Below are 10,914 nucleotides of genomic sequence, written 5' to 3' on the forward strand. Positions count from 1 at the left end.
CGTTTTGTCGTGTTTTGTTTGGGGGTTTTGGGGGTTTTTTTTTCCCCTCAAATGGGTGTGTTTTTCAGTTAAGGGGGGGGGGGGGCCGTGCTGTGGAGCAGCGTGGAGGGGGACCGGGGAGGGGAGCGGAGGCGGCGGCGATGCCGGGTGGTGCCTGTAGGTGGCGGCGGAACCGCGCTCCGCCTCCGCGCCCCGCCGGGCCTGCGCGCTGCGACCGGGGCCGGGCCATGGTGAGCGGTACCGGGCACGGGGAGGCACGGAGGGGGGGGCGCGGTTCGTCCACGCGTGGACGCGTGGCTGGGGGTGGGCTGGGGGATTCCCGGTGCGTGGGGATGGGAGGGGGGGGGTGTCCAGAAACCGGTCCCGTGTTGTGTACACGTGGCCGGGGGGGTCCCGGGTCGGGGGGGGGAGGAGTTCCGGTGCGGGTCCGTGGACGCGTGGCTGGGGGGGGTCCCGGTGCCGGGCCGGGCTCAGCCTGGGTTCCCCCGACACCGGGGAGGGGGGCTCAATGCCCCGGCAGCAGTACGAGACCCCCGGGTCGGTGCCAGCTCTGCCCAGAGCCCCTTACCGGGAGCAGAGACAACCGCCCCCCCCCCCCGGGGGCAGCGGGCACCGTGCCGGTGTCACCGTTGTCCCAGCCGCCGCCGTCCCCTTCTCCCCGGCAGACCGGCGAGGCCGTGCAGGCGCTGCTGCGGCGGCTCCGGGCGCTGCAGGGTGAGCGGGCCGAGGCGTACCGGCTCTTCGAGGAGTGAGTACCGGCACCGGTGGGGACGGGACCCTCTGAGGCACTGGGCACCTCCTGGGGCGGGGGATTCCCAGCAAAGAACCGAATTCCCTATCCCGCTTTGGGGTTTGTTTTTTTTTGGCATCCCGATGGGAAGAGGCTGCCAGAGCGGAGCAGCGGCCGTCGGGGTGACTGATGAGCTCCAGCTGGCAGGGGGATGCCCACACCGGACACCTGTATCCTATTTTAGCATCTGATGGGAGATGATGGACTTCCCGGACTCACAGGCTTGCAAGTGAAAAGAAAAAATAAATAAAAAAAAAAAATCCACAGTCTCCCTCCCCAGAAAAAAAGCAGCTGCCAAGCCCCACGCGAGGGGTGAAGCTGCCTGGTCACGGGGACAGAGAGCTGCCGAATCGAGGCAGGAAAACCCTCCCGGTGCTGACTATGGTGGGGTGGCAAAGGGGGCTCAGCACCGGGATGGCGGGGTGTCACCATCCCAGTGCCCCCCCTGGATGCGATGACAGTGGTTTACTCCTCCCCCAAACCCGTTCCCTAGGGGCCACCGGGCGTACCTGAGCAGCGCACCCCACTATGACTTCCCACGTTACCGGCAGCTGGTGCACGAGATCACGCTGGCCTTCAGCGGCATCTCCCGGGAGGTGCTGTGCATCGCGGGGCGCCTGCGGGACGAGCTCGCCCGCCCCGACCTGGCCCAGCACCTTGCCCGCCTCCAGGAGCGGGAGCAGGAGAAGCTGCAGCTGGTGAGCGCCGGGGGGGAGGAGGGGGTCCCACTGTTGCTTTGGGCAGGGCTGGGGCTGCTTTTTGGGTGGGGGGGTCCCAGCTCCTGCCGTGCCCCCACTGCAGACGGCGCAGCTCCAGCTGGCTCGGCAGCGGGCGCAGGACCAGCCCGACGTGGACGCCCATCAGCAGGAGGTGCGGGAGCTCAAGCACAAGTAGGTGGTGGCCCCATTGCTGTCTGTCCTCTCCCCTCTGCTTTGGGATGGCAGCATCCCCCCCAGCGGGTGCTAGGAGCCCCTTCCCCGCATTTCCCCTCCCTCTGGCCCAGGGGGGCCCAGATGGTGCCTTCAGAAGTGCTCTCAGCCACAGCCCCGGGGAGGGTTTTGGCGATGCCGCACGGCCGTGGTCCCCTCGGCCTCCCTGGGCTGAGTGTTTCATAAACAGCGCGGGGAAGGCGAGGCGGCCCAGATAATACGCTCCATATGGGCTTTATTTATAGTTTCCATCCGCTCTCATAGGCTAATTAAAACCATTGAGGCAATCAGCGAAATTCTCCAGGACCTCAAGTACGATTCGGAAGAAGTCGAGTGATGGGTGTCCCCGTGGGAACTGCTGGAGGGGCCGGCTGGTGGAGCGGGGGCCCTGCTCGCTCCCCCCCAGCCCTCACCCGCTCCTAATGCGGCCCCCAACCCACCCTGGGCACCCACGCCACCCCAGCGAGGTGGGCACCTTGCCCCCCCCAGCCCCTTTTCTTAAGCAGAGGCTGGAAGGGGTGGAGAACTCCTCCCCCACCGTCTCTGGGAGAAGTGGGGTCCCCCCTGAATCCTGAGCACCCCTCAGCAGAGGGGTCCGGCGTGGGGCTGGTTCCCCCCCGCCCCGGCCCTGCAGACCACGGTGGGGCTTTGGCCAAGGGAAACCGCAACCCACGGTTGCCAAGGGGCCGCCTTGCTTTGACCCCCATTGCGATGGGCTCTGCCTTCGCTGCCGGCTGGAGCTCCGCAGGCAGCAGCCCCCCAAAACCACCTCTTGGAGATCAGCTGCGACCCCAGCCCCACGGCGGCTCTGGTCCCCCACAAGTGTCCTTTTTACGGTCATCCCACAATAAAGCTGTCCCCATAGAGCTGGCCTGAGTCGTGTGATCTAAAGGGCTTGTCCCCCACCCAGTGCCACCCCCTCCGCCTTGGCTGGGTCCCCTGGGAGCCCTGGGATGGGGTGACGAGGGACACGGGTCCCGTTTGGCTGCCCGCTGCATCCCCGTCCCTGCGCGCTGCTGCCGCTCCGCTGACGCAGACCCCGGTGGGGTTTCAGAGGTTTATTGGCATTAAGCTTAAATCTGTTCCTAATTGACTGAAATGGAACCAAAATAAGGCTGGTTTGAATCAAAGTTGGAGCAGGCACTGGGCAAACCCCAGCAGCCTCAAACCAGCCCGCGTGGCTCCCCCAGGGACAGACCCACCCCGTGCGCTCGCACGTGGGTCCCCGGGGAGAAAACAGCCAAAATCACTTCCCGGAGGAGGGGGTTGCTGCGCTGAGGGTGGGGGGGATACCCGGGAAGCCCCCGCCGCCCCTTTCATCCCAGAGGCTGCTCCGTCTGGCAGTTAAGGAGCAAAGCCTCCGCGCCCCCCCCAGGCCAGGCGAGGCTGGGGGGTCCCCTCGCTGCCACGGGGTGCAAACGGCGTGGCGGGGGGCCGTGGTCCCACGGGGCCAGCAGCACGTGAGGGGCTCCCGGGGCTGGCCCAGCCGACCCCCCCCACCTCACCCCATCCCGTCCCCTGGGGCTGCGGAGCCACGTTTCGCTCCGGCCGCCTTCGTGCTCCCCCCCGGCAGGGCCGGGGCGGGCAGTCCCGGGTGGTCGCTGGGCGCCCCGTGTCATCCTGCTGACGCTCAGTCCCCCGGGGGCTACAACTTATCACCGGGAAGAACCTGCGGAGAGGAGCAGAGCCCCGCGTCGCCGCCGGCCGCACGCCTCGGGGTCGGCGTCACCCCACATCCCGGGGTGGTGGTGGGGGGGGGGGTGTCACCCTGCATCCCCCCCGCATCCCCACCCAGCGGGGGAAAAGAAGTGCGAAAGGCTCCTTACCTACCTGGTTGCGTGTTTTGTGCGATTTCTGCAGCCACACGCGCCACTGGTCGTAGAGCTTGATGCCGAGGTTGGAGCAGCCGTAAGCGTGTTTCTTCACCCACCCGAAAAACTGTTTCAGCTCCCGCCGCAGCGTCGTGTTTTGCTCCCCTCCTTTGGGGTCGCAGCCCCCCGCCGCTCGCTCTGCAAGGACAAGGGGGTCAGCACCGCCCCGGGGGGACACAGCTCAACGCCCCCCCCATCGCCACCGCACCATAACTAATGGTGGGCGAGAGGAAAATGAGCAGCTTTTTGGCTTCCTGCTGGGAAAGCCGAGCTCCAAATTGGCTCCTTTGCAAGAAATCCAGGTGCCGGGCACGGAGCGGGGAAGGGCCCCCCCCGGCACATCCTGTGTGCACAGGGGATGGGGAGCACAGCGCTGCCGGCATCCCCCCCCCCACACTCGCCAAGCCATGCCGGACCGGCACCAGCGGTGCTCACCGCTGCGTGGGGTGGAGGCGGCGGTGGGGTTGCTCCAGTCGCTCCAGATGCCGGCTTTCTTGGAGCCGTAGATGCCGAAGGGATTACAGCGCACCTGGACGAAGTAGACTGTGCCGGGGCGGAGGCCGGCCAGGCGGCAGGATGTCTGGTTGCCCACGTCGTCCACCACCTGGAGAGGGAGGAGATGGCAGCGCCGGCGCGGTCAGGCATGATGCCGTCCGCCGCCGCCAGCGGGTGATGCCAACCCACCTTCCATTCCGAGCTGTCTTCCACCCGGTACTGGATCTGGTACTTGGCTTGGAAGAGGAAATCCTTGAGGGCTGGGGGGGAGCTCCAGCGTACGCTCAGCTGGTCCTCCAGGTCCCCCACCCGGCTGACGTGCACGTCTGACGGCGGGTCGGTGGTGACTGCAGGGACAGGGCAGGGGCTGGCAGGGCCGGCGCAGGCAGCGCCGCGGGGCCGCAGGGGTTAAGGAGCCGCAGAATGCGGGGGAAAAAAAAAAACCAAACTCGAAGAAAACAGCCTAATTCGATTAGGAGCAATTCTGCTCACATATCGCCCATTTCCTGCTGCATCCCCCTACATCCCCCTGCGTGAACCTGCCACCCGCATCCCCCGCGAGGTCGCCGGTATGACGGTGACATCACGATGCCATCGCTTACCCACATCGAGGATGTCCAACATGACGACGTCAGAGACGGCCACCCCCAGCCGGTTGGACGCCTCCACCCAGATCTCATAGGGCGTGAAGAGAGCCAGGTCCTTGGGGATGTGGCAGGAGTAGGGCCCGGCCGTGTGGTACTCCTGGCACGTGTTGTCTCGGCCGTACCACCTGCGGGCGGGCGCTCAGTGCCGGTACCGGCACCGCTGGGTGCCGCGGTCAAGCCGAGGATGCTCACCCATCCCCAGAGGAAACAGCCGCTCCCGGCACGGACCACGGCTCATTTATCTGCCACCCAACACTGCCAGCATCACGGTGGCGAGGCGTTGGGTTACTGGCCCCATGGCAGCTTCTCCTCACCCTCCTCCTGCCCGGCATGCGCGGGGCATGGCTGCCCACCAGCAGTGCCTGAGACCCGAGGAAACTCATCACACCGGCCCCCATCCCCAAGCAGGGGCCAGCCAGGAGGCATCGGGCTCCCCGTTCCCCATCAGCCAGTTTGGGGTTTTTTAAGACTAACAGGAATTAAAGCAAGGACCCCACCTGAGCTTGTACTTGAGGGTGTAGTTGGTGTGCAAGAAGGTCTCCCCTTCCGTCCCGGGTGCCCACTTGCAGGTGAGGTCCTTCATGTTTTTGGACCAGCAAGTGATGTTGACTGGTTTTTCTGGGGGTACTGGGAGAGAAGAGAAAAAAATAAGATGCGGAACGGGGGATGAAAAGGCGCAGCGGTGAAACGCAGCCTGCGGTCCCAGCAGGCGATGCCACCGCGGTCCCCGGCAGCCGCAGGTTTCCAGCCCTGCAGCTGCGAATGTGTTTGCTGGGGGGGGGTTAAGCCTCTGCCCGCCCCTGGCTCCTGCCCGCCCCTGGCTCCTGCCCGCCCCTGCCTGCACCCGGCTCCAGAGCTGTTTTCTTTCGGCAACAGCAACGCAAAAAACAAATCCAAGTTGTGTTCCCAGTTAAGCCTCTGTATTCCTAGGACGTAGCATCGTCCTTAAAATAGCCTGAGATAAAATCTTACGATTATTGATTCGGACAAGTGTAATTTTACCGAGGGTTTGCCAAAACAGCCTTTCTGCTGCACGCTCCTGCGAGCCGGAGGCTGCGGCTGCAGGTCGGGGCACCGGGCACAAACCACGGGGAGATGAAAATTGAGCAGCCGCAAGCAACTGCCACGAGCCCACGGCACGTTTTGGCAAGAACCGGGGTGCGAATCCCCGTGGGGATCCCCAATTGCTCCCACGGCTCCGCCGGCAGCCGCGGTTCTTCCCCCCCACCGCTCCACCCCCCCAAAAACGGCAAAGCAGCGCCGGGGCCGGGTGAAACCCCGGCACGTGCAACCGTGCCGGCGCCGCCGACGTACGTCCAACGTAAAGGCAGGAGCCGGCCAAGATGCCGCCGTCTCTGCTGTGACACACCAGGTTGTCCCCCGACTGCTGCTTGGAGCCGTTGAGGCGGGCGAGGGCCACGCTGAGCGTGGTGGGACCGAGCGCGGCGTAAGAGGCGGCGGGCAGGCGCCGGCCGTTCAGGGTCCAGTACAGGTCCTCGGCTTTCAGGTGAAAGTCCGGGCTGACCGTGCACGTGGCGACCAGCGAGGAGCCGATCAGCAGGGTGGGATCTTGGGGGGAAATCACTGCGGGGTCTGCAGCCGGAGAAATGAAAAGGGGGGGGGGGGGTAAAAAATAATATTTATATGTATAATTTTATATGTAATTTTTAGATACCTATTATCTATTTATCTTAGTATATATTTATGCTATTTATATATTTATATTCTACATCTAAATATATTTAAATAGATTTTATATCTATTTTTTATATACATATATTAAAAGTATCTATGTTTTTCACGGCACAGCCCCTCGCAGCAGCGCTCGCCCTCCTCTGAAGCAGAGGCAGGAGCACACGAGGCGCCGGGCTCGGCCGCGCTCTCCCTGCGAGCTCGGGGGGCTGGGGGCCGGCAGGGAGCGGGGGGTTCAAGCCAGGAAGCACCGACGGCCTTTGGGGAAGGCTTTGCTGCGCGAGGCTGGGGGGGTTTCGGTGACGCTGTGGTTTTTCCAGGGCTGGGTGGGGGCTGGGTTGTGGCTTTGTAAATTTTTTTGCAACAAAAGGATTTCAAAAGCAACTATGGAAAGTTCTCGGGGTATTTTCCCCCCCTCCCCCCTGAGGGTGCTGCATGCTGGGGAGCGAGCCCCTCCGTGATGGAAAAATCCCCCCCCCCCCCCCGCTGCTTTATTTTGAGACCCCTCTGCCACGAGGCTTCAAAAAAAAAAAAACCAAAACCAAAAACCCAAAACTTCCCGACCCCACTGTGGGGTTTCTCTGTGTCCATCAGCCTTATCGGCTCCATCCGCACGCGCCAGGCTAATATCCCAAATTACCTCCCGGAAAGCACCGCGACCTCCTCTCCCCTCCGACCTCCCCGGCCACTATCAGTTTTCAGTGCTCCGGCTCCCACCCCGGTGCAATTAATGCTCCAAAAATCCTCGTTACCCTGGAGATCTCTCAATTAGCAGTGCCTCCCATCGCTCAGGGGATGCTGTCGAGGTGAGTGTAAAAGCATCCGGGACACGTCGGTGCCGGGTTCCCCAAGCATCCGTGGGTGATGGCGTGGATCCATCCCACCCACCCCCAAAGCAAACCCTTCCCCGAGTGGGGAGTGGGGGGGGTGTCAGCGCCCCCCCCCCCCCCCCCCCCCCCCCAACTCACCCCATCTTCCAGCAGGGCCTCCAAAAAAACGCACCCCCAGCTCTGCCAAGGAGCCCACCCAGCACCCGCTCCTCCATTAGCCAAACCGGGGCTGCTCCAGCTCTGCCGATAACAGATCCGGTGCTCCGGGCCCTAATTCTCCTAAATCTTAATCTAAACAGCACCAGAAACACACACGAGCGCCGTAAAACAGACACATTTCCCGTCCTCCGAGCAGGAGCCTCTGGAGGGGCCAATTTTATTTTATTTTTTTTTTCCTGCTTTTTTTTTTTTCTTCCTCCTCCAAGCAGGAGCCTCTGGAGGGGCCAATTTTATATAATTATTTTTTTTTTATTTCCCCCCTGCAATTTTTTTTTCCCCCTCCACACAGACACAGCGCCAAACATGTGTTTTAAAAGGGAAAAGTGTGAAGTTTTCAGATCGGAGAGGAAAAGGCCAGAGAGACGCAGGCAGGCTGTGGAATGTGCAAGTCGCAACGAAAATACCTGCTCGGGGGTTTTATGGCTTTCCTATTAAAAAAAAAAAGCTGATCAGGTGCTAAGTAATGCTATAAAGTAAAACCACATTTCCAAGGTGTTGGGAACGTTTATGCTTTTCTTCTGAAGGGCCGGATTTCATTTTATTTTTATATCAGTGTTTTAAGGGGTTGGAAGAGAAGAGAAAAAAAAACCCCTCCGATAAGCGTCGGAGATCACGCAGTTAAAAAAGATTTAAGATGTGCAGGGGGTTAAGGAAAAATAATATACATAATCGCCCTGAAGAACAAAAGGAAATTTGGGCAGCTCTGAATTCTACAAGAAAAATAAATTTTTTAAAAAATAAATATTTATTTAGAGCTCTTCTAAAGCTCAAGCAACAAGGTTTGCAGGCAGACATGGCACCCAAAACCACTTTATCCCTCCTTTCCAGTATCTTTTTCCCCCCTTCCCTTCTCCAACTGGCATTTCTCGTGCCCATCCCTCCGCTCGAGGAGGGATTTATAAAAAGCCCAGGCATTCCAGTGAGCGCGACCGAGCTGAACCGACGGGAAACATTCGCTCTCTAAAAGGAGATTTGGCTTCGCCTTTCCCCAGTGCCGCACGTCGAGGGGCCACGGGGCGAGCACTCGCCCTGCTCGGCTGCACCGGACCCCCATGGCAGGGGGGTGGGGGAAAATGAGGGTCCTGGGGGCGTGAAACCGTCTGTGAGCGACACCAGGCATCTCCTTAGCGGGGTGAGCCGAAAGGTGCGAGGTCAGCCCCAAGGGGGGTCCGGCCACAGCCCCACGCTGTCCCCTGTGGGATTAACCCCTCCGCCCCCCGGGAAGGGCACTGGGGTGGGCACCGCTCCACACCGAAACCCGCCTCGATTCGGAGGCTCTTGTTAACGGCTCCTAAAGGGATTTTTGGAGTATTTTTCCTCCTCCCTCCACCGCTTCTGCAATTCCTGCCCCAATTATTGCTCTTCAAGCCTTCCCGTTAATGGCACGTGCGGGTCAGGGGGTAACACGCCCCGGGCGGCCGGGCCCCCGTGGCATCGCTGGGGACGTGGGAGCTGCTGAGCAGTGCCTTTTCTTGGCGGGACCCATTTGCGCGTCGGAGCGAACATCCATCGCCTTGAGAAATTCCCATCATAGGGAGGAAGCCAAACTTCCTGCTGCGGAGAACGGGATCTCGCCTCCCCTTCGCCCGGGCCGGAGGGGAAGCAACGAGGTGACGGGTGGGACGGAGGCTAATTCGGGTTTAGGGCTCTGCAGAAAGAGGGGGGAGCCCTCCGTGTGTGTCCCCCTCAAGGAGAGGGGGAACCCCAACCCCCCCGCAGGGCTGAGGCCGCCCACAGCTCAGCCCACAGGTGGCACCTCCCAGACCTGCCACCGCCGGGTGGGACCCCCAAATGGGCATCATTGCCGAGCCCCCCAGGGGGATTTTTTTTTGGGGGGGGGAGATTAATTGTTCTCCATGGGGGAGGGAGCTCCCTATTGTTCTGGGTGGGGAAAAGGGGTTTCATTGTTCTCTGGGACGGGAGGGGGGGGCACGGCTCATCAGGGGGAAGGGGCGTCCCCCCTGTTGTTCTCAGCAGGAGGAGGGGGGTCTCAGAGGCTCGGAGGGGGGGAAAAGGGGGTCATCGCTCCCGAGGGTGGGAGGGGGTTGCGTGGGGAAGGGGTCCGCTATTGTTCTCCAGACGGAGGACGGGGGTTTCCATTGTCCTGGGTGGGGAATGGAGCCGCATTGTTCGCCGGGAGGGGGGTCTGCACGGCGGGGGGGCAAGGGGGGAAGGACACACGGACAACGGGGGACCGACCCTTCTCGGGGAGGGGGGACCCTCTTCTCCACGGGGAGAGAGAGCACTCGCTGCTCCCAGGGGAGGAGGGGGGGTCCCTGCGGCTCTCGGGGATGGGGGGAACAAAAAAAAGGTTCCTCTATTGTTCTCCGCGGAGAAGGTGGGGGGGGGGGGGGTGCCGGCTGGGCTGCGGGGCCGGGGAGGGCCGGGGGGTCCCAGCTGCCTGCCGGGGGGTGATAGGGGGTCCCGGCTGCTCTCCGCGGGGGGGGGACACCCCCCCCACTCACCCTGCTACCCCGCGGCGCGCAGCCCCGAGGTGCGCCCAGCGATGCCCCCGCCGCTCCCGGGGCCGCTCCGCATCTCGGCCCGGGGGGGAAGGGGGGAGACGGGGCACAGCACATGGACCGCAACGAACGGAGGAGCCCCGGGGGGTTCCGCGCAGCTCCCGCTCCGGCCCCGACGGGACCCCCCGCATCGCCCCCACCCCCCACCCCCACCTTGCGGGAGCCGCTCGGTGCTCCCGGTACTCACAGGCGAGCGGCTCGGCGCGGAGGAGGCGCAGGCAGAGCAGGAGCAGCGGGGGGAACAGCAACAACGGCGGCATGGCCGGCTCCGGTGCCCGTCGGTGCCCGGGGCGGCGGAGCGCACCGGCACGTCCGGGGAAGTCCCGAGCAAGTCTGAGCAACCCCCGGTTACCAAAGCCCTAAATGCCGCCCTGGCCCCGCCCCGCCCGGCCCGGGCCCGCCCCCGGGGGGGCAGAAAGGCACCGGCCCCGGGGCCCCGCCGTCCCGCTCCGGTACCGGCCCCGGTACTGACCCCCGACATACGGTGCCCGCCCGGCGGCGTCCGGTGCTGCCGCGGGATGCTGCACCCAGCCCCCCCCCCCCCCCGCCCGGCCGGTGTCCCGCTCCCCCCCCGAGCCCCGCGGTAGGTGAGTAAGAGCCGCCCCGGGGCCGCCTTCCCACGGGTGACTCATGCGTGGCCTCCACGGACCCTCCCGTGCCCCCGGGGCCGCTCCCGGCGCTGCATACGCGGCCGGGCCGGGCCCCCCTCGGGGGGCTCTCTCCTCCCCCCCCCATCCAAAGTGCCTTTGGGAGACCAAAATCCCGTTACTACTTCTGTTGGGGGTGAAACCGGGAGTGTCTTCCCCTAAATCCTGACGTTTTCTATCGAACCCAACATCTCTGGTTTTTTCCCTAAAAAAAAAAAAACCAAAAGGTGGAAAAAACGCCCCGAGTGGCTTCAAGCCCCCGCCGGGTTGGG

General features: G+C 63.3%; 2 protein-coding genes across 9 annotated transcripts; one reads left to right on the top strand and one right to left on the bottom strand.

The window, feature by feature from the left end:
• Nucleotides 1-178: 178 nt before the first annotated feature.
• REX1BD (required for excision 1-B domain containing) lies at nt 179-2,585 on the top strand. The gene is made up of 5 exons (XM_075776480.1): nt 179-230; nt 666-748; nt 1,284-1,488; nt 1,592-1,680; nt 1,984-2,585. The coding sequence occupies exons 1-5, from the start codon at nt 228-230 to the stop codon at nt 2,054-2,056; spliced, it is 453 nt and encodes a 150-aa protein (XP_075632595.1). The 5' UTR covers nt 179-227; the 3' UTR covers nt 2,057-2,585.
• Nucleotides 738-10,517, bottom strand: CRLF1 (cytokine receptor like factor 1). 8 transcript variants are annotated; one of them, XM_075776472.1, is made up of 8 exons: nt 10,149-10,517; nt 6,047-6,325; nt 5,230-5,359; nt 4,688-4,857; nt 4,275-4,432; nt 4,026-4,194; nt 3,550-3,728; nt 738-1,012 (listed from the first exon to the last, which is right to left on the bottom strand). In XM_075776472.1, exons 1-8 carry the CDS (start codon nt 10,474-10,476, stop codon nt 971-973), a joined length of 1,455 nt encoding a protein of 484 aa, XP_075632587.1. In that variant the 5' UTR covers nt 10,477-10,517; the 3' UTR covers nt 738-970. The 8 variants fall into 8 exon arrangements, with proteins under 8 accessions (XP_075632587.1, XP_075632586.1, XP_075632591.1 ...); XM_075776471.1 differs by having other exon boundaries at nt 3,546-3,728; XM_075776476.1 differs by having other exon boundaries at nt 3,546-3,728; nt 6,102-6,325; nt 10,149-10,372.
• Between the last annotated feature and the right edge of the window lie 397 nt (nt 10,518-10,914).

The sequence above is a fragment of the Balearica regulorum genome, chromosome 26 (assembly GCF_011004875.1).
Source record: "Balearica regulorum gibbericeps isolate bBalReg1 chromosome 26, bBalReg1.pri, whole genome shotgun sequence".
NCBI classification, from domain to species: Eukaryota; Metazoa; Chordata; class Aves; order Gruiformes; family Gruidae; genus Balearica; species Balearica regulorum.